General features: G+C 49.7%; 1 protein-coding gene across 2 annotated transcripts in view; it reads right to left on the bottom strand.

Annotated features, from left to right (window-relative positions):
* Positions 1-695: 695 nt before the first annotated feature.
* SLC2A1 (solute carrier family 2 member 1) overlaps positions 696-21,696 on the bottom strand; it is a 37,464-nt gene continuing 16,463 nt past the window's right edge. Inside the window, exons 1-10 of one of the 2 annotated variants that reach the window (XM_053452199.1) lie at positions 12,359-12,509; positions 5,405-5,497; positions 3,734-3,894; positions 3,311-3,551; positions 3,055-3,217; positions 2,653-2,840; positions 2,190-2,294; positions 1,751-1,852; positions 1,290-1,493; positions 696-1,065 (exon numbers count right to left, since the gene is read on the bottom strand). In XM_053452199.1, coding sequence (XP_053308174.1) covers positions 862-1,065; positions 1,290-1,493; positions 1,751-1,852; positions 2,190-2,294; positions 2,653-2,840; positions 3,055-3,217; positions 3,311-3,551; positions 3,734-3,894; positions 5,405-5,497; positions 12,359-12,376 — 1,479 coding nt within the window. In that variant the 5' untranslated portion in view covers positions 12,377-12,509 and the 3' untranslated portion in view covers positions 696-861. Of the gene's footprint in view, positions 1,066-1,289; positions 1,494-1,750; positions 1,853-2,189; positions 2,295-2,652; positions 2,841-3,054; positions 3,218-3,310; positions 3,552-3,733; positions 3,895-5,404; positions 5,498-12,358; positions 12,510-21,696 lie in introns of those variants that run through there. The other variant, XM_053452198.1, reaches the window with a different exon arrangement.

The raw sequence follows: 21,696 nt of genomic DNA, 5'->3' as shown, positions 1-21,696 counted from the left end.
TAAAAGGCTAGCGTATCCCCAACAATAATTAAAACTTTCAGTAAAATGTAACTGCGCCGATGCCAAGATGTGCGTTGGGGCTGGTGGGGGGATTATGGGGTAACAGGCAGGTTGTGGTCATTGGGGAAAATACCATAGCGTAGGAAACAATTGGTGCAAGAAACTTCACCGACTGTCCGGCAGAATACGGGAAGGTGATTTACCGCAAGAGCCGGCGTTTATTGGGTTTTATCGTTCCCTGGTTACGGATTATCCGGCAAGGACCCGCACTGACCGTTACTCCGCAGGGTGGACCTGCCCCACCGTGGCTGCCATGGTCATTCTGCCTGCTGCTCGCGGGTCCACCTTCCACCCCGTGTCCCGATCCACAAATACTACGGTATGTCAGGAGACTGCGATGGCATTTTAAACGAATGGCTCCTGAGAAGTATTTGGATCCAGGCCAGCTCACCCTGAACATGAGCGCTAACTCTAAAATCAGCTGTTTAAAATAGGAGCCCCTACATATATGTATACGAGCGCATACAGACATGCGTAAAGTAATTAAAACGAGAGCTTTGCAGGCGTTCCTTCACCTTCGGCCCCGTACAGGAGAGCTGCGGCAGACAGAGCAGCGGGGATTTTCGCGTTGGGTTTGAAATGCAGAGAATGACACAGTCTGCAAGTGGCAATGGCTGGCCTACTAGCCGAGACAGAAAGTAGGTGGAGGTCCAACAAAAACCACTAGCGGTGGCGGCGGCTTCCCCCTCCAAGTCCTTCTGCACCTCCCAGACACGCTGCCGACCCTCCGCGGGTCTGAGTGCCGGTACAGAACGAGGAGGCGGTGCGGCAGGGAAGGGCGAGAGGTAGCAGAGCAAAACGTTAAACTTGAGAGTCTGCCCCGAGACTGCGGAATTCCTCGGGGGAAGACTGTTTGTCCGGCTGGCTTTCATTACCCTGCCGGAAATCTGAGGCAATCTCATCGAAGGTACGGCCTTTGGTTTCAGGCACCTTGAAGAAGGTGAAGATGAAGAAGAAGATGAGCAGCACCGTAAATATGATGAAGACGTAGGCACCACAGAGTTTCTGGAAAGGAACGAAAAAATTGGATTAACGGTTCATCCTACGAACCTCAGAATGGTGGGACGGTAGGGTATCTCTCTCGTCGTCATTTAAAGGATGCCTTACAACAGCCAAGACATTCGTAACAAACCCTAAATTATAGACAGCAATGTGAAGAAAAATGATAAAACCACGAGGAAGAGGAGAGGTGTCTGCCTCGTGGCCTATGGGTGCGAAGGGACACCTACCTCCACATACTGAAAGCCCATTCCCACTATGAAGTTTGCTGTCCAGTTGGAAAGTCCAGCAACAGCGATGGCCGCAGGTCGAGGGCCCTGACTAAAGAGCTCGGCAACGATGAACCAAGGAATCGGTCCGGGTCCAATCTCGAAAAAGGCCACAAAGCCGAAGATTGCAACGATGCTGAGGTAGGACATGCCGTTCACACGATCCTAGCAGAGAGAAATTATAATATTTATGTATATATAACGTGTGTATATATAACGTGTGTATATAACGTGTATATATAACGTGTGTAATACAGAAAGCAGATAACTAGAGCGAGATGTCACACGGGTTCTTCATCTCCGAAACATATAAATATGAGATAACGCGGTGGCGGTTTGGTCTGAGGCCGACCGAGATATCTTCTAGTTTAACATTTAACGTATTTAAGGTTTCTGTATACAAAGTAACATTTTTTACTCACCAAAAGAGCCAGGGCGATGGTCATCAGTACGGCACAGCCGGCCATACCAGCCAAACCCGTGAGATGCAGGGTGCGGCGGCCGGCGCGTTCCACAACAAACAACTGCAAGACAAACGGCCTTCGTTACATGCGGGCCTCATCCGTATCGCGACAGGACCTACCTACGCCTTAACATACGGGTCCTTCCAAACACTTCCACAAGCCTACGGGGCCTCACGTTATTTATTGGCTCATACAGCACCTCCTGCGACGCGGTACGATACGTAACGGGACACAAGCCGTGCGTCAGGACAGAGAGGTGCAGAGGGCCGCTGAAACGGACCTACAGCTTTCTCAGTCACTGATGTAAAGTTTTCCGTGTGACTAAATGAGTGTTTTTCTAGTTTCCCTCGGACTATAGACAGACCAGGTACAATCATAGAGAGCGCGGCCTACTCACCGACACAACTGTGAATGCCGTGTTCACGATCCCAGCGCCAATGGTCGCGTAGATTGGCTGCGGAACTTGAGCCTTTTGGAATATCATAGTGGAGTAATAGAAAACCTGAGGGGGGAAAAACACAGAAAGCTTGCTAAAAAATTCTAAAAACACAGGGCACAAAATCTGGCTCAGGACTCTGGCTCAGGACTCTGGCTCAGGACTCTGGCTCAGGACTCTGGCTCAGGACTCTGGCTCAGGACTCTGGCTCAGGACTCTGTATTCACCAGCGGTAAAGCAAGCGGAGTCTCAGGTGAAGAGGAGCCGCTGCTGCCTGCTTTACTGCGCATCCCGAAATAACAGCCGGGGGATTTTTAAACAATACTTTCCGTAACCCAAATATCATTCAAAAAAAAACTTTACCTAAACACAACCAAATATATGAAATGAAAGATACGTCCTCATCGTCACCTCGAGCACTCACCGCATTGATTCCAGAAAGCTGCTGGGAAAGCTGCAGGATAATGGCTATGAAGATCGGCTGGCGATATAACGGCGACCGGAACAGTTCCAGAATAGTCACTTTCTTTTCCCGCATCATCTGCCTACTTTCCTCCTTCATTTCCTGCAGGTCAGCGCTTACATCCGTGGTGCCGCGAAGCTTCTTCAGAACTGAAATGTTTAAGGGGTAACAGTCAGGACAGAGTCTGGGGGCCAGTAAATCAGGGTTTAGGGGGCAATTATGGCAGATTAGACTGCTTCGCTGGTCAGATAACGCTGACTCCACAAACCACACTTTGGGCTTTCAGGACAATTTGGCCACCGTGCTGTCTGCCCCCCAGAATATGAAAGCGACACCAAATCTTGTTCTAGAGCTACAACTCACCACTTTTTGCCTTGTCTTCCTCGTTGCGGTTGATGAGCAGGAAGCGAGGGCTCTCGGGACAGAACGGGAGGACCACACACTGGATCAGTGCTGGGATGAAAATGCAGCCCAACAGCAGGGGCCACAGTGTGGCGTTACCCATGATCGGCTCGAGGCCAAAGATCTGTGGGGACAAAAAAAATGGTGGAACCATAAAGTAGACTGCCAAATACCCAAACTTCATGGAAGAGGGAGCCATATTGCAGCTACTCCATACCTGGGCTACAAGAATCCCGACTACCACACCCAGCTGGTGTAGGGTCCCCAGAGCTCCTCTGAGAGCTGTAGGTGCCACCTCGCCAACGTACATGGGCACAAATCCAGTGGTGAGACCACAGTAAAGGCCAATGATGAAACGGCCAGCGATCAGCATCTCAAATGATAAAGCCATCTTGGAGAAGCCCATCAATATAGCAGCAATGAAGGCAAATACGTTGGCCAGTAACATGGAATTACGCCTACGGTCATAGAAAAATGAAGGTCAGAGGAATATTCTAGGAAACCTTATTAAGAGAAGAAAAATATATCCACTTAAAAGGACAGCGAAAACCTATCCTATTCAGTTAAACTCTGTTGGCTCGGACGCTATGACCCATGACTTGACCCCCCCCACTACTTTCCAAGGGCTGCCTCTGCTCACCTGCCAAGCCGGTTCACAAACAGTCCTACGGAAAACGAACCAATCATGCCGCCCACGGAGAAAATGGCCACGGACAAAGACCACAGCGAGGTGAGCGTGGTGGATTCGATGGGCACATTGTACCGGGAAATCCAGGTTTCATTGTAAAATTTTTCAATCACCTACAGGGAGCAAGAAGAGGAAATTAACGTGAATGGCAGGTAGAAAAGAAACTTCCCCCCTTTATTCACTAAACATTTGACTGCTTGTGCTTGCAGGACTCATCCACCCCCTGGCTGGTAATTCAGTCCATCAGCCACCAGGTGTCAGCGTGCACTCGTCTTCCCGCGAGTTTTGTTGCCCTAATTGAGTCACGAGGCTGATGTCAGACTAACCTGACCAGTTAATAGGCAATCGCATGTCATGTGATCCACGCCGGCGTGAACGAGTTCAGACCGCCAGGTGGAAATTCCACCGACGTGCTGACAAAACACACTGCAGAGGGTGTGTGAGAGCAGAGCGCTGTGATTGGCTGATGCCAGCCGCGTGCGAAGCTCCCGCTGAGCCTGGCGACCTCAGAGCTCCTTTTTACTGTAAAAGTCAATCAGTCTCTTCTCTGATGTACAGAGTGACCTTTATTTCAAAAATATATACTTAAAATATATACTCTGCACCCGATATTAGTCTCCGCTCCAATGTCTAATAGACAGTCCTCCTTCTAGTAAAGGCCTCAGTTGGGAAGGTTGGAATAACTCACCTACGTGAATCTGTGTGTTTCTTGGCCCCTCTTACCCTTTGAAGGAGCGGAGCGGGGCCCGGAAGAAGCGTTCAGAGTCACCGCGCAGGATACCCGCGTTAATATCGCTTTTCCGTGAGGAGACCCCGCTCGCCCCGCTCCGCATATTGAGTGGCCAGGAACAGAGCCCCTGTTATCACCCAATCAGCGCTGAGCTGCTCCCAGATAGTTAAGGGGTTAAACCGAGCTGATCTCTCTGACTCAGCTGTATCTCGGCCAAAAGGGTTAACAGGAAGCCTTCATTTGGAAGAATTAAAAGCCGGATCAGGTCTCGCCCGACAGGTTAATCTTCCTAACGAGATCTGCTATTTTAGACAGGGCTTTGTGCGTGAAACGCGACTTTGTGTTCTCTTCCGGAATATGATTGGCCGGTAGGTCGGTTCCTGTGCTACTCCAACTCTCACTGCAATCAGCCATCCATCCAGAGCTGGCTGCCCCCCTTTAAGAACGGAACTGGATAAGATCCCCCGCAGGGGGTAGAATCATTATTACAATGAATGAGACTCCCTGCGTCCCTCCTCAGACTGAGCGTCCGCTCCGTATCCCCGCGTGGCCAGGAACGTGTCTGACCGCTCACACTTATCACACACAGATCATAGCGGGTTTGGGGAGGGATACTTAACAGTAAAATGACCTTGCTACCCTCTATGGCGGAGACATACCGTGGGGCTGAGGTAAAATCACTGCTGCTCCCCAATGCGCCATATTTAAATCGGGGCATCTGGTTACACAACGAATGGGGTATCATTAAATCAGAGTCGTGAACCCCCTAATGCATTGATATCTCACATACTATGTGAGTGGTGAGTACACGCTTAACACCTTCATGCAGGTTACACGTAACCCCCGAGACTCCTCAATAAATTGTGTCGTCGGAGTGAGTGAAGGGTTCTTACCTCCTGTGGTGCGTTGATCACCCCTGTATTGTATCCAAACTGTAGAGAACCCATGACTGCAACTCCCACCGCGACCATCAGCCGGAGCGTCATCTGCGGAGAAAACAGAGAGTTCACACTGGGTCAGGATAACATAGTAACAGAGGGGGTAACTGAGTGGGTTCTGCGTGGGCGAGGGGGTAACAGAGGGAGTTCTGCGGGGGTGAGGGGGTAACAGAGTGGGTTCTGCATGGGCGAGGGGGTAACAGAGTGGGTTCTGCAGGGCGAGGGGGTAACAGAGTGGGTTCTGCAGGGCGAGGGGGTAACAGAGTGGGTTCTGCGGGGGCGAGGGGGTAACAGAGTGGGTTCTGCGGGGGCGAGGGGGTAACAGAGTGGGTTCTGCGGGGGCGAGGGGGTAACAGAGTGGGTTCTGCAGGGCGAGGGGGTAACAGAGTGGGTTCTGCGGGGGCGAGGGGGTAACAGAGTGGGTTCTGCGGGGGCGAGGGGAGGTAAAAGATGGGGTCGTAGGCCTGGCATTCACATGTTCCCTGTACTCGGGGCCATTAGGCTGATGTCTCAGATAATCGTTATTGCCATTCCACGAAAGGTATAGAAATATAATAAATGACATTAACGGAATCAATAAACGTGAACCCAGCCCCCCGAGTCGTCGGCTAAACCCAGGGCTCTGTGATAAAACTGCCTTTGTGCTCCGGTGCCTGCCGTATCTGGCCCGTGGGCCGCAGGTAGCAGCACAATCGGCGGTCTGTTCGGCTGAAAGTAACGTCTGTTCTGAGCTCCCCGGACGCATCAATGCTTCGATTCTCTCCAGAAACCGAGTGAACCCGGCTGAGAAAAATCGCTTTACGTTAAGCCGCTTTCAGACCTCCCTGGGAGGATTAGGAGACACACTGCGGCCTTAACATCACCATGCGCAATTTACCCCCCAGCCAAACGCTGGGGCCACACTAGGTACAGCCATCAACCACAGAGAGCCCTCTGCTCCTATACAGCAAGTAAAGGGTTAAACAGTGCTGTAACCCCCTAACCTTCAACTGGTGAGGACCCTCTGTGTCCCCCTAGGGCCAAAATCTTTCCAGGAGGGGAAATAACATTGTCACCAGGATCGGTGAGCGTGAATTCCAGTCCTGCAGAGTCAGGGAAGGATATCCATGCAACGTGTCGTCCCGCTCCATTAAAACACTTCCAGATCTCCCAATAATGTGATTTTTCTCCAATAAGTGGCAGCGAAACCAGCCTTGGATTTACCCAAACTGGGAATAATGCCCCATTCCGTGCTTCCTGCATTTAACAAACCCGGAGGATTAAGGGCAGATTAGGGAATCTTGGTGAGCTGATCGTACGGTTTAGCGGCCGTTTGGTAAGCGATATTAAGGGGGGCCGGCCTGTAAACACGAAGCCTCCCGAGCGGTGCTGGAAAAGGAAAAACTACGCAAAATCCCTTTGGATTTATGTTTCTGTCTTTTCTGTTTATATTTGGGATGATCTCGGCGGTTCCTGCACAGAAGAAGAAGTCATGAGAATGTGCAGTCGGTGGGCGCAGGGATCGTCGTACCTTTTTAGGCCTTTTCCGGGACAGATAAAATATACATTTTTGACCCCGGTGACAGCCCACGTGAGACCCAATAGCCAGCGAGTACCACTAGGACACCTGCATCCACGGATGTTTTATGGATCAGGATTGAGCTCCTGCCGACGGTTTGATGGTCTGCCTGGCGGTTGGTAACGAGGTGCTTTGTACACATCATGCAGTCGGCCAGAAGTCCCGTCACGGGCTGATTTACCGGCACCTGTAATCACGGTGTGCGTCCGGCAAGACATGGCAAGGATCAACTGGCAGTGCGGGCCACAGGTTCTCTATTACCCTGGCCTGGGGCCCCTGCACCTCTTTAGCGGGGGCAATCATCCTGCTGGGCAGTTGGGGAGATCAAAGGTCGGAACAGACTCTTTATCTCGTTGTTCCAGAACCGGAACCACCCTCCGGGTTCTTGTGTTATCCAGAAAACTGCAGAAACTGCCCCCCGTGTCACGGCGTACCCAGATGGTGTCATTAATGTATAAATACAGGGACGGGCTGTAAATTATTAAAAGAAGGTTTCCATGGTGACAATTATGCAAATCACCCCCTGGCTTCTTTTCCTGTTGTCTGGAAACATAAAATGATCTGTGAAATGACCTGGATACAAGAGGCTGTGGCACCGGGAGCCCTGCTCGTCTCGTTTCTACCCCGTTATGCCCGCGTGTCACATATATACCAGTATGATGTCATATCCTGGCATACACTTTTAGCAGCACATGGTAATGTGGGGCACAAGGGAAGACCACCAGTTAGAGGGGGGCCCTTGACACATGCACTCAGGACTGCCTATGGGACCCCCTGAATAAGGGCAACGGTGTTACAGCTGGTCCGGATCACACGCAGAGCCGGCATCTGGAAATATTTTACATTCTGTGACTCCTAATCACGTAACATCAACCGCCATGAAACCCACAGAGGGAGAAATGACGCAAATCTCCCCATCCCCCCTCAACGAATTCCGGGAGGCTCGTCTCGCCTGAGCCAATGAGCTCCCAGCTCGCCTCACACCCACCCCCACATAGGCTGCGAGTCACCTTTCACCCACAAAACTGCCGGTGACATCAGCCGGCCCATCCCGGCAAACTCGCAACACTGTAACACTACACACCGGGCATGTAACACTACACACCGGGACGAGCTCCGCAGACTCTCATCTCATTGGTTAGCTTTGAGGTTCTATCTGCATGTTACATGTTAACCATTTCAACAACCTGTGCAGCCTGCTAATACCCCAACCTCCTCTATCTAAAAGCCCCTCGCCCCAGCCCCCCAATGCCCCAGCCCCCCTGTCCTTCTCGGATGCTGCCTGACTAGTGATTGATTGAAGATGGAAATCTCTTGTGTAAAGGTCAGCCTCTTGACCTGTGACCCCCCTGCCCCTGCACAGCTGCCTCTCGCCGGCTCAGGGCCCTTCCTTATTTGCGGAGGATGAAGTGACCCCCGATGGTTGCCACCCTAACCCCCGCCCCACATTGTGTGTTCCTGTCTCACTCGGATGTACCAACCACTGATTTATATGGATTCAGAACTGGGTTTAAATGCCCTGTTGGGGTAACTCCGGACATCAGCCCCAAGCAGGCAGGATACCGGCCGTGAGAAACTGTCCGTCATCTTCCTGTCGGGTCTTTCGGAAAGTGACGACCTTTCAGTTACAAGTTCATCCCAACATTCCCTGCGGACAGCGACGCATAACTCGGGATCCCACCGGGCGCAGGATCTCTGAGGCCAACCGGGCCCCGGGGGCCACGGAAAGAACCTAAGCCTTAAAAACTCATAACCAAGATGCCTGGCGCTGGAAGCCAGGACACGCAGCAGTCACTGGATTTTTCCACCGTCTCAGACGCGGCGGGATAATATTTACATTTACAGACATACGCAGCGTGACAGCCGCCGGAGAGACATCCTGGGAATCTGTCACCAGGATGTGCTTGAACGCGAGAACTTCACGAACGCCTGTCTCAGTATTTACCAACACGTAAACGTCACGGACACGCCATACTAACACGCGCGGGATAAAAAGTACCGGCGTGCGCCCCCCCCCAAATCAATAAACCAAGATCACTGAGACCCCAACGCGGCTCTTATTAAACATTACCCCTCCGCACTGCGCAGGCTCAGAGACCCCAGAATATGGACGTCCAGGAGTTCTGCAGAGGGGTATCTATAGATTATACGATGAGATCTACACCTCCCGGCAATTAATCCATAAAGTAACACAACCTGGAAGGTGCGCTCCCCGCTACAGAAATAGCCCAGAGTGACGGCTCACAAAGAGACGTTAATTATAGAAGTGTCACAAACGTGACGAGCCACAAACGGCCTATATATATAACCCGAAAAAGAAGAGCAGCATTAACTCCTTCCCTGCTGCACGAAGATCAATGACCTATTGATCCTGTGACCTTCCCGTAATCCAGTTGCCTGGAAACGCGCTCTCTTTACTCATAAAGAAGGCCAGTGATTTTATTATTGGGCTACTGAATCCAAGACAACTCACACAACCGCCGTGTTAGGGCGTGTTAGAAAAAGGCGAGAAAAGCAGGGCGCCGCGGACTGCATGATGCAACAAGCGTGTCCTGCCCCAACGTTTCCCCGTCCGGGGTTATGCAAACAGCGCTAGGCGTGTTGATGCAAATAAAACATGTTCAGGAATCTTTCCCTGACGTGAGCTGCTCGAGATTGTACAGTTCCACGGAATTTGATGGTGCTATATAAACCAATAAATAATAATAGTATAATACGTGCTATATAGTGTATATTAGTATTATATATGTATAGTGTATATTAGTATTATATATATATATATATATATAGTGTATATTAGTATTATATATATGTATAGTATATATTAGTATTATATATATATATATATATATATATATATATATATAGTGTATATTAGTATAATATATATATGTATAGTGTATATTAGTATTATATATATATATAGTGTATATTAGTATTATATATATATGTATAGTATATATTAGTATTATATATATATATATATATATATATATAGTGTATATTAGTATAATATATATATGTATAGTGTATATTAGTATTATATATATATAGTGTATATTAGTATTATATATATATATATATATATATATATATGTATAGTGTATATTAGTATTATATATATATAGTGTATATTAGTATTATATATATATATAGTGTATATTAGTATTATATATATATATATGTATAGTGTATATTAGTATTATATATATATATAGTGTATATTAGTATTATATATATATATATATAGTGTATATTAGTATTATATATATATATATATATATATATATTAGTATTATATATATATGTATATATGTGTATAGTGTATATTAGTATTATATATATATGTATAGTGTATATCAGTATTATATATGTATAGTGTATATTAGTATTATATATATATGTATAGTGTATATTAGTGTTATATATATATATGTATATATGTGTATAGTGTATATCAGTATTATATATATATGTATAGTGTATATTAGCATTATATATATGTATATTAGTATTATATATATATATATATATATATATAGTGTATATTAGTATTATATATATATATATATATAGTGTATATTAGTATTATATATATATGTATAGTGTATATTAGTATTATATATATATATATAGTGTATATTAGTATTATATATATATATATATGTATAGTGTATATTAGTATTATATATATATAGTGTATATTAGTATTATATATATATATATAGTGTATATTAGTATTACATATATATATATATATATATATATATTAGTATTATATATATGTATATATGTGTATAGTGTATATTAGTATTATATATATATGTATAGTGTATATTAGTGTTATATATATATGTATATATGTGTATAGTGTATATTAGTATTATATATATATGTATAGTGTATATTAGTATTATATATATATGTATAGTGTATATTAGTATTATATATAATGTATCGTGTTATTATTATTACTGACCCAGGGGACCAGACCTCCTCTAATGGATTAACCCTCTTAGTGCCAAGCAACAGCAGGATAGCCCAGGGTGTTGACATTATATAAAGACCAACATTCCTACAATTTAATTTACATCAGATACTCAAGAGTTGGGGTAAGAAGAAAAAACGGGGGCGAGGCAGAGCTTTGGGGTAAGAAGGCGAAGGGGAGCGAGGCAGAGCTTTGGGGTAAGAAGTCAAAGGGGAGCGAGGCAGAGCTTTGTGGTAAGAAGTCGAAGGGGAGCGAGGCAGAGCTTTGGGGTAAGAAGGCGAAGGGGAGCGAGGCAGAGCTTTGGGGTAAGAAGTCAAAGGGGAGCAAGGCAGAGGTTTGGGGTAAGAAGGCGAAGGGGAGCGAGGCAGAGCTTTGGGGTAAGAAGGCGAATGGGAGCGAGGCAGAGCGGTTGTGGCCCCTGCGACCCCCTTCTGCTGATAACACAATGTTTTTATCCCAAGGCCACACGACGCTCGTTATCACTTCCCCGGCACACAATGTCCAGACATCCCCGGCTCTAATGGGTCCTTTCAGCACCTAGAGCTCCTGGCCAAGGGCACGGCCCCTGTGTGGGTCGAGCGGCTCCCCCGGGGGCAGGCTGTCCTTGCGATGATATTGTACAGGTCTCATGCGGGAAGATTACACAACCGAGCGCACCGGTGGCACAGAGCCAGATACCCGGCCGGGTCGGGAGAGGCTCCCGCTCCCCGTGAAACTACATTTCTATAACAGAGCCAGCGCGGGGGGGGGGGAGCAATCTCCGCACCGAGTCCTGCCACCCGCACAAACAGCAGTTCCCTGGGTACACACAAGCGACTGATCACATTCCATCTAAAGGAGAGACCTCCGAGGCCCCGAAAGCTTATAACACTATATCTTTTTCTGTATCACTTTGACTTAAGACTCCATCTTCTCTCGGGCTAATCCGGCTCTATCCACTTATACTCAGCAGAGCAGTCCAACCCAGTGGGATCCTGCTGTAAGAAGAGCTCGGCCGGCCCCGTATAATGTATAGTATAATTAGTGCTCTGGCCACATATTGAGTATAGTTTAAACCAGTGGCTTTTTTTGAACCATACATTACGCAGGGGCAGCTCAGCCCCCCGGCAGGAGAAGCTTCAGCTAATGTATAGTGACACCGGCCGGTGAGTCTGCGCTCCGAGTCTCCTGCCAGCCCCACTCCAGAAGAAACCCCACGAAGTAAAGTCACATGTGGGGTTATAAACGTGTAACATATGAATGCCTGGTTAGGGGTCCCATGAATTACAACATAGTCCCCTATCCATACCGCTGTATGGGGGCTGATGGGGGTCCCTGTCTCAGTGTAGGGGTGTCTAGGTGCAGTTGGGGGTCATGCCCTTACCTTGCCCCCCGGCTCCATGTCGAATAGAGTGCTGCTCTTTGGCTCAGACCCCGGACGCTCTCACACAGTCCCCTGTAATATCACGGTCTCGTTCTGACGTCACTGCCAATCTCTTATGTCACTCAGTGCTGTCTCTTAGCTGCTCTCGGAGCGATCTGCCGGCAGCAACACTTCAAAGATGCTTTATTGAGATGTGCGCCCTCTCCTGATTGGCTGAATGGAGGGTGTGTGAGCACCTCCCACTCTGCTACGCTTTCAGAGGCACTGCTACACACACACACTTCTACACACGCGCTCACACACTGCTACACACACACACGCTGCTACACACACGCTGCTACACACACTGCTACACACACACACACACTGCTACACACACTGCTACACACACACACACACACTGCAACACACACGCGCTCACACACTGCTACACACACACACACGCTGCTACACACACATGCTCAGACATTGCTACACACACATGCTCACACACTGCTACACACACACACACACTGCTACACACGCGCTCACACACTGCTACACACACACTACTACACACGCGCTCACACACTGCTACATACACACTACTACACACACACCCAGACACTGCTTCACACACACACTCAGACACTGCTACACACACACACGCTCACACACTGCTACACACACACACGCTGCTGCACACACTGCTACACACACTGCTACACACACACGCTCACACACTGCTACATACAAAATACACATACACACCCAGACACTGCTACACACACACGCTGCTACACACACACATGCATGCACATTGCTACACAATTACCCCCAAGTATGTTGCGTGTTACAATCAGTAGATACTGTTACGCGGGATTATTTGATGTGTAGACCGTAACGTGTAATATTTGGGGAAAGTGACAGACTTTCCTAAAGTCCTCTGCGCCCGGCAGAGGTGGGCAGGGGACACCCGAACGAGGGCACGGATCCAATGCGTCAGTTGGTTCTATAATTAGAGCGGGTCCCATGTCACATCTCAGGTTCCCTAAAGCGTGGCTGCTGTGACATGTGAGCCCATGTTTACACACGTGTTACAGGGGCAGGCAGTGCAGGGGTGTCACAGGTCCTGTTCATGCACTGTGGTCTGATGCCACCGATGTGTCTGCCCCGGTAGATGCCCCTGGTGGGGGCTGCCCCTGGCGGGGGCTGCAGCAGCGGAAGTGACAGAGCTGCGTATGTGACTAGGAGCAGGTAGGAGACCTGAGCTGGGTGGGGGTGGGGGGGCAGAGTGACTCACTGAATGGAGAGACTGCCCCTCCTGCCCCAGCAGCTGCCTCCAGACAAAAGCACGTTAACCCTCAGAGTGCCAAAGGCCGGTGCTCACTGCATACAAAGAAGACTCGCACACAAGAGCTTACAGTCTAACGCAAATGCAGGCGTCGCGTGTCACTGTCTCTCTTTGAGCTCGGGGGAACTTGTATAAGGACATATTTTGTGGCCGATATTCTACACGATGTTCAGGCTGGTGATGCCACGTGCACTGCGCATGTGTGTCCTCCGCTACGTGCCCTCTGCTGCGTGCCATCCGCTGCATGCCCTCCGCTTGGGGCTGCCATGGATTAGCAGGGACATGAGGACCCCGCACCCCCCCCGCAACCAAGAGGGTAAAACATTGGAGAGGGGGTATTACATTTAACGTCACCCTGAGTTACGGGTTTATGGTTCCCCGACTTGCCCCGCCCTGGGGTATTTGTTATAGTGATGTCACCCAGGCACACAGGAAATGTCGCATAACTTCACACCTAGATGTCACAAGACATGAAACGCATGGAACCCGACTGAGGCCACAAAGGGCAGCTGATGAAATGTATGGGAAATTATCCGGCGTGGGGATTGTCATGTGACCCCGAGCCACCAATCGCTGCCGATTATTTTACTGCTGCTTTTATGCACATGTATAGATTCGGAGATACTCGTAAAATGTAGAAATATTCTAAAAATACCATCCATCAGGGGCAACGGGAATCCGCCATCGATAAAGACTGATAACCTGCGCTACGTGATGGCGCGCCACCTCCTGCCGCCGGTGTCACGGTACAAGCTCCAGGCGCCAGCATGCAATCAGCAGCCTAAAGCAGCGAGGCAATCGAGGCAAATTCCTGGGCTATTAATATCCTTATCTGGAGGTAAACGTGGTCGTCGGCGGCACATGGCAGGAGGCATCGCGCGCTTCCACTCCCACCGCTAGCAAGAGAGGTTTGTGATCCCTCAGCGTGCGGCAGGATGAGAGGCTCCTGGGGTTGGAGATGAGCACATTGCGTTCACATAGCGCCTGCAGATGCCGCAGCCCGGTTAAAATAAAATTTAGGAGATAGCTGAGGGGGTGAGGCAGAAAGAGGGGCTGTTGGGGTGCGGACGGTTTGATTAGCGAGGGGGGACGTGGGGGGATGGAGGGTTTCTTGACGCTGCCTGAGGGTATTAGGAGTATTGATTGTACACTCCTTGCAAGTGGCCTTATTTAGTTTGTCCAGTCCCTCCCTTTGCCCCAAATCCCTATGCCCCTCTTTCCTCCCCCCTGCTCTTCTTTCTTCCCCTCTGCTCTTCTTTCTTCCTCTCTGCTCTTCTCTCTTCCCCTGCTCAACTCTTTCCTTCCCTCTGCCCCTCTTCCCCCCCCTGTTCTTCTTTCTTCCCCTGCTCCCCTCTTTCCTCCCCTCTGCCCCTCTTTCTTCCGCTGGGAAGTGTATTATTGATTCCTATAGTGTCGTACGGTGGGTTACCCTCCCGCAGACGCACCCTAGGGAAGGCGCATTGTCTTTTTCGTGTCGCTCTCAGGGAAAGTTCCAGGAAAGTGACTCTATAGAGTGTCAGTGCTTGGGCCGCGGCTTCCTGTTTATCCCGGCGCGTTCCACGTGTGGCCGAGAAGGAGATGCCATTAAGGAAGGAAGGCTGGCGTGGCTGCAAGTCCCAGAATAATTCCAAATGTGTCCCGAGCCATTAATATATTAACGGAAACAAGTCACAGAAAGAACTGGAGAGAAGCCTGCGAGAGCTCAAGGGGCCCAGAGCCTACCGAGCAAAGAGACCACGTGCAGTCTGCGGGGTGCCACTCATGCAGACGGCCGTCTAAAATGGCCAATGATTTACTGGAGACATCCGAAGCTGGATCATCCTCACTGGTTGAGCCCAATCGTCCTGCAGACGGAGCTCTCCGCAGAAACCCAGCACAGTAACCCCACGTAGAAGCCCCCCACGTAGAAGCCCCACGTTACGCTCTGTCTCTGCCCCAGCGCCACCCCAGTTAGTTCAATGGTTTTCCGACTCTTCCGAATGGGATTTACACCAAATTTCCGAGGCGTCATCCAAGCCCAAGTTAGACCCCGTGACGCTCTCTGTATCTGGACACACAGTTCAGAGAGAATGTCTACAATGTGACACGTGAGCGTGTCTGATACCGTGTCGCGCAGCTCACGTTTCACATCACGGATGAACGTGTACATAGAATGTTGAGGATGACCTTTATGAATTAAGGCTGATGTGTTGCTCTGGCCTGTATACTGCAGGATATAAATACCGAGATTTATTCCTCCCCATTCACTCCAGGTCTGTCCACTTGTTTCTGTAGCATAGTTTGGGCAGCATATGATGGGTTTATTTATTTATCCATGTGGATTGTTTGTGGCGCTTTACGTCCTTTCGTTGTGCGGACTGATGATGTGCCCACAATGGGACTATTAAATCACATGCCTCGGATAGAGAAGCCACAGAAAGGGCTCCGCAAATCATTCTGCTGTCGAGCACCCGCCTTGTACTGGGATTCTTCGTGGGCCGTGGTTCCTGGGATTTTACGCCTGTTTTGCCGTGTTGCTCCGGGCCACGTGCCGCACTCCAGCCAATCACACGCAACGTTGTTCTTAAACGGCAGCAGATGAGAGCCGAGAGTCGGAGAAAGATCATCCGCAACAGCCAATCACACGCACAACGTTGCGTGTGATTGGCTGGAGTGCGGTTCCTGCTGCTCGCGGCGCGGGGACGTGGAATGAGAGCAGGTGGTTATTTCAGGTGCCTGAATCCGGACGTGTGGATCAGGTGTGAACGTTGTATGATCCACGAGCTGTCACGTGACCATTCCGGGGGGGGCTGATGTTAAGGCGTATTCGCGATGAAAAGGGTCCACGTGCTCTGCTCGCGTTCTGAGAATCCGTGTCACATCGTTTACAGTGTACCTTTGGCTTCAGTCTGGATAGAGAGCAACATAAATACCCCAAATACACAGGGGCAGAATTATAGGGGGGCAGGTGCTCCCGGCTGCGGCGTAAAGCCACGGGGAACGCCACGCTCTGAAGATGTAGCCATTGGGGCAGAGCTGGTATAACAACCGGTTCCCCATCACCGGTACAGACTCCTGATCCCCGGCAGAATGTGAACAGGAACATTTCATGCCGCTGGAAAGCCGTTTGCCGTCAGACGGGCTTTCGGCATAACAATAAGACGAGAGAAGGGTGGGGTGGGGAGAGGGCAGGAGGAAACCTCAGAGAGAGGGCAGGAGGAAACCTCGGAGAGAGGGCTGGAGGAAACCTCGGAGAGAGGGCAGGATGGAGAACAGAGAATGGACCAAGGGAGGTGAAGGACACAGAGAGGCCATGGTACTGGAGGGAAGGTGTAAAAAGACAGACAAGGGCATCAGAGGGCAAATGGAGAGGGAAAGAATAGAGGACAGTTAGGGTAGAGGGACAGGAAAAGAGGGCAGATTGGAGGACAGAGAAGGGCATCATGACAAAGAATGATGGACAACAGAGAAGGGCATCATGACGAAGAATGATGGAGGACAGAGCAAGGGAAGGCCAGACTGAGAGGTAGAGAGGGGTACAGCAAAGGGCAAGTGGAGGAGAAGGGCAGGAAGAGACAGTGGATTCAATGCAGGGACTGCAAGTGAAGCTGGGCCCAGATACGTTAGTTTGGGGTTTTAGGTGGCGTCTGGAATCACTTAGTAAAATCAGATTTCCCGGCTCTAAGCCTTTGTGTTCATGCAACTGACCATCATAGATGTCCGAGTCATGTGACCATATAGATCAGGTGACTGTCTGATGCATCAACCATGGATGCAACCTATGAGTCACCACGTGAAACCCCAGAAGTGATACAGAACATTTCCCAGCATTCACTGCAGGAAATTCCTCATCCCGGCGCAGTAAGGAAGCAGCAGGATGAGGGTCCTCCAAGGAATGTCCAAAGGCCACATTGGAAGTGCTACATTGTATCACACCCCTCTCCCTCCTCTGCTACATTGTATCACACCCCTCTCCCTCCTCTGCCCCTGCTACATTGTATCACACCCTCTCCCTCCTCTGCCCCTGCTACATTGTATCACACCCCTCTCCCTCCTCTGCCCCTGCTACATTGTATCACACCCCTCTCCCTCCTCTGCCCCTGCTACATTGTATCACACCCTCTCCCTCCTCTGCCCCTGCTACATTGTATCACACCCCTGTCCCTCCTCTGCCCCTGCTACATTGTATCACACCCCTCTCCCTCCTCTGCCCCTGCTACATTCCTATCCTCCAGTCTTCTCCCTTGATGTCTTTTATCACTCCCTTCTTTCCTCCTGATATATTTTATCACAGCCCCCCTCCCTTCTCTCCTCCTGATATTTTATCATAGCCCCTCTCCCTTCTCTCCTCCTGATGTTTTATCACAGCCCCTCTCCCTTCTCTCCTCCTGATATATGTTATCACAGCCCCTCTCCCTTCTCTCCTCCTGATATATGTTATCACAGCCCCTCTCCCTTCTCCCCTCCTGATGTTTTATCACAGCCCCCCTCCCTTCTCTCCTCCTGATATATTTTATGTTTCCATAACAAACCTGGTCATTAGTACGCATGGACTTTGGCGTGTTGTGCGTGTGTTTTGTGTGTCACAGAATATAAAAGAGTTATGGACCTGTAGGACTCTGCACCCAATAGAGGGTCCTGCGTAGACCAGAAGCCCACTGCATTCAATATCATCACTAAAACTAATCAGTCTCAGAGCCTGAAGTGACCCAAATGATCAATACGAGTCCCTTTAGTGCAGACAGCGAGCCGAACGTGACAGGAGGGGGCAGGGGGCGAAATAACCGCAGTCTGGGGAATTAGCAGCCAGTAACATCCACGTCATTTTATATCCTGAAATAAAGAGTTTGTGAGAGTGGAGAGGAAATCACATTCTGCACGTAGCACACGCCACGAAGGGGGCTGTACACACTCCACCGAAGGGGGGGTGAGGGGGCTGTATACACTCCACTGAAGGGGGCTGTATACACTCCACCGAAGGGGGGGGTGAGGGGGCTGCATACACTCCACCGAAGGGGGCTGTATACACTCCACCGAAGGGAGGGGGGGTTGAGTGGGCTGTATACACTCCACCGAAGGGAGGGGGTTTGAGGGGCTGTATACACTCCACAGAGGGGGGTTAAGGGGGCTGTATACACTCCACAGAGGGGGGGTTGGGGGGCTGTATACACTCTATGGAGGGGGTTTAGGTGGCTGTGCACTCCATGGAGGGGGGGTTCAAGCGGACTGCATATACTCTATGGGGGGGTTAAGGTGGTTGTGCACTCCATGGAGGGGGGGTTGAGGTGGTTGTGCACTCCATGGAGGGGGGGTTAAGGTGGTTGTGCACTCCATGGAGGAGGGGGTTGAGGTGGTTGTGCACTCCATGGAGGGGGGGTTGAGGTGGTTGTGCACTCCATGGAGGGGGGGTTGAGGTGGTTGTGCACTCCATGGAGGGGGGGTTGAGGTGGTTGTGCACTCCATGGAGGGGGGGTTAAGATGGTTGTGCACTCCATGGAGGGGGGGTTGAGGTGGTTGTGCACTCCATGGAGGGGGGGGTTGAGGTGGTTGTGCACTCCATGGAGGGGGGGTTAAGGTGGTTGTGCACTCCATGGAGGGGGGGTTGAGGTGGTTGTGCACTCCATGGAGGGGGGGTTGAGGTGGTTGTGCACTCCATGGGACTCTCTTCTCAGGCTTTAGGAGACTTTATTATTATTTACGGTTTTATATAGCGCCATCAAATTCTGCAGCAGTGTACAACGGGTCTCAGGGAACTGAGTGACGTGACAGGTAAATACCACCACACTGCTTCTAAATACAATTGGCATCCATGATAAGTGCCCTGCCCGCACACCTTGTTACCAAGGAGACAGCCCCAAACATCAGTTACCCTGACGGCTCCGACATACAGTGATCAGGTGGGGGAGTGGAGACGTGGATACTTGGTATAGACACCCAGCAGAGGGGACAGAGACAGACAAATGTCATGCCATGTTGATATGATCTGTTTTAAATCCCGCCGTATTTAGTGGTGGTCTATTCACTAAACCTAGAGCGCGCCGGCCCTTTGAAAGTTTGAGCGGTTCTGAGAAGCTTTGACCGACCGACTCTGTTAGCGGAGGCTCGATATGGCGAAATTAAGAGCTAAGGGCCCTCTGGGGGTGGTCAGAGGGGCCACAGCTAAGAGTGGCGAACACCGACAGCATTAGAGTATTGGTTCCAGTGTGTGTGGCTCATATGACGCGTACGTGTGTAATACGACGTGTGTGTGTGTGTAATACCACGTGTGTGTAACACGGGGGTAAATTCCCGGCTGTGTTTATCTGTCCGTTTGGTGATAATTACTGACGTGTCTCTTGGGGGAATCCGCTCACCAGGTGAGGCTGAGCCCCTGTGCCTCCAATTCAGAGAGTGCCCACTCTAGCGGAGCTAAAGAGGGTCAGACGCCCCACGCTTCCCTCCGTTTGATTTTGTGGAATTAGCAGACCCCGGGACGAGGCTCTCAGGGGTTTTGTGACCCTGAATTCCAGTCCGTGGCGCGTTATTATTAAGCACCGACATATTCCACCATTGGGGTAAGGCCTGTGTCATTAGGGGCATGTTTTAGGTGACTCGGCAGATAAGGTGTTAATTGCGCCGCGTGATTCCACTCAGGATTTGCAGAAATTCCGCGCTCGGCGGATAAAGCGATTATCAGATTAAAGAGAAGGAAACTGCAGGTTTTCAGTTCTTATCGCCAATTAGCTGCATTGGGCTGCGCATGGAGAGGATTTCATTATTTAAACCCCGGAATATCGCCCTCATATAGCGGTACGCAGACCAGGACACCCCACAGCGGTCGAAAGACAGCATTTATATTGGGAGGATGTTTTGCAGATACATGCGCAGATTGCTGACCGCGTGAGGACAGATACCGCGCCAACCATTCAGACCACTGGCCGGCCCTCCCGGCCCCCACACATATTATTTACACAGAGTTTATATTGTCTCACGGAGTGGGCGCAACGAGGGCCAGGGCACAAAGTAACACAGAGCAGTGAGCGGGGAAGGTTAATGCGAGCGCGCGTACGGGGCTCGGTGTTCTGCACGTGGTCCCCGTCCGATAGAAATATTACTAATACGGGGGAAGCTGTTATCAGCTGCGCAACAGAAAACGGTTTCCCCCGCCAGAGAGGGTTTCCTGCCACGGTTTAGAAAAATTCAGAGGAAGAAATGAGGCAAAAAGAGGGTTTTATCCAATCATTTTTTTTATAAATCTGGTGGAATTAGTTGCTATTGGAACCCTTTTTTACGTCGATCAGCCCTCAATGTGTTAAATTCGTGGAGCACCGGCGTGATCCGTGGCGCTGTACAAAGAGTCCTGTGGTGCCCAGGGAGCCGTGTGTGAGAATCGTCACGTAGCTCTGATCCCCGGTAATCGTCTGTCTGCGGCGTCTGCCTCCGGGCGCTTTGATGAGCAATTACTGCGCCGTATAGCTGTGCTGAGTATGACTTTGTGCGCGGTGGGGATATAAGTGGGTCCTATCTGTGAGGCGTCGGAGCAAAAAAGGGGTAATTAAGGGATTTTGTTAATAACCCAAGCGCTTCCATCACGTTTCTGCGGACCATGGAAATATATCACGCCGCTAGCACCTGCTGTTATAAATGTGAACAGGGATCTGCACATATATGTACCTGTGAGCGCAGATATGCACATATATGTACCTGTGAGCGCAGATCTCCACATATATGTACCTGTGAGCGCAGATCTGCACATATATGTACCTGCGAGCGCAGATATGCACATATATATACCTGTGAGCGCAGATATGCACATATATGTACCTGTGAGCGCAGATATGCACATATATGTACCTGTGAGCGCAGATATGCACATGCATGTAACTGTGTGGATTTGCACATGTCGGGAGGAGGATATCATCTGACTCTTTACAGGTCGCTGGTAAGACCTCACCCTGAATACGCGGTACAATTTTGGGCACCGGTCCTTAAAAAGGACATTATGGAATTAGAAAAAGTACAAAGGAGGAAAACAAAATGAATAAGG

This window comes from Spea bombifrons, chromosome 12, assembly GCF_027358695.1.
Source record: "Spea bombifrons isolate aSpeBom1 chromosome 12, aSpeBom1.2.pri, whole genome shotgun sequence".
Lineage (NCBI taxonomy): Eukaryota > Metazoa > Chordata > Amphibia > Anura > Pelobatidae > Spea > Spea bombifrons.
Note: the sequence above shows the minus strand (reverse complement) of the source record. Positions and strands in the feature narration are given on the sequence as shown.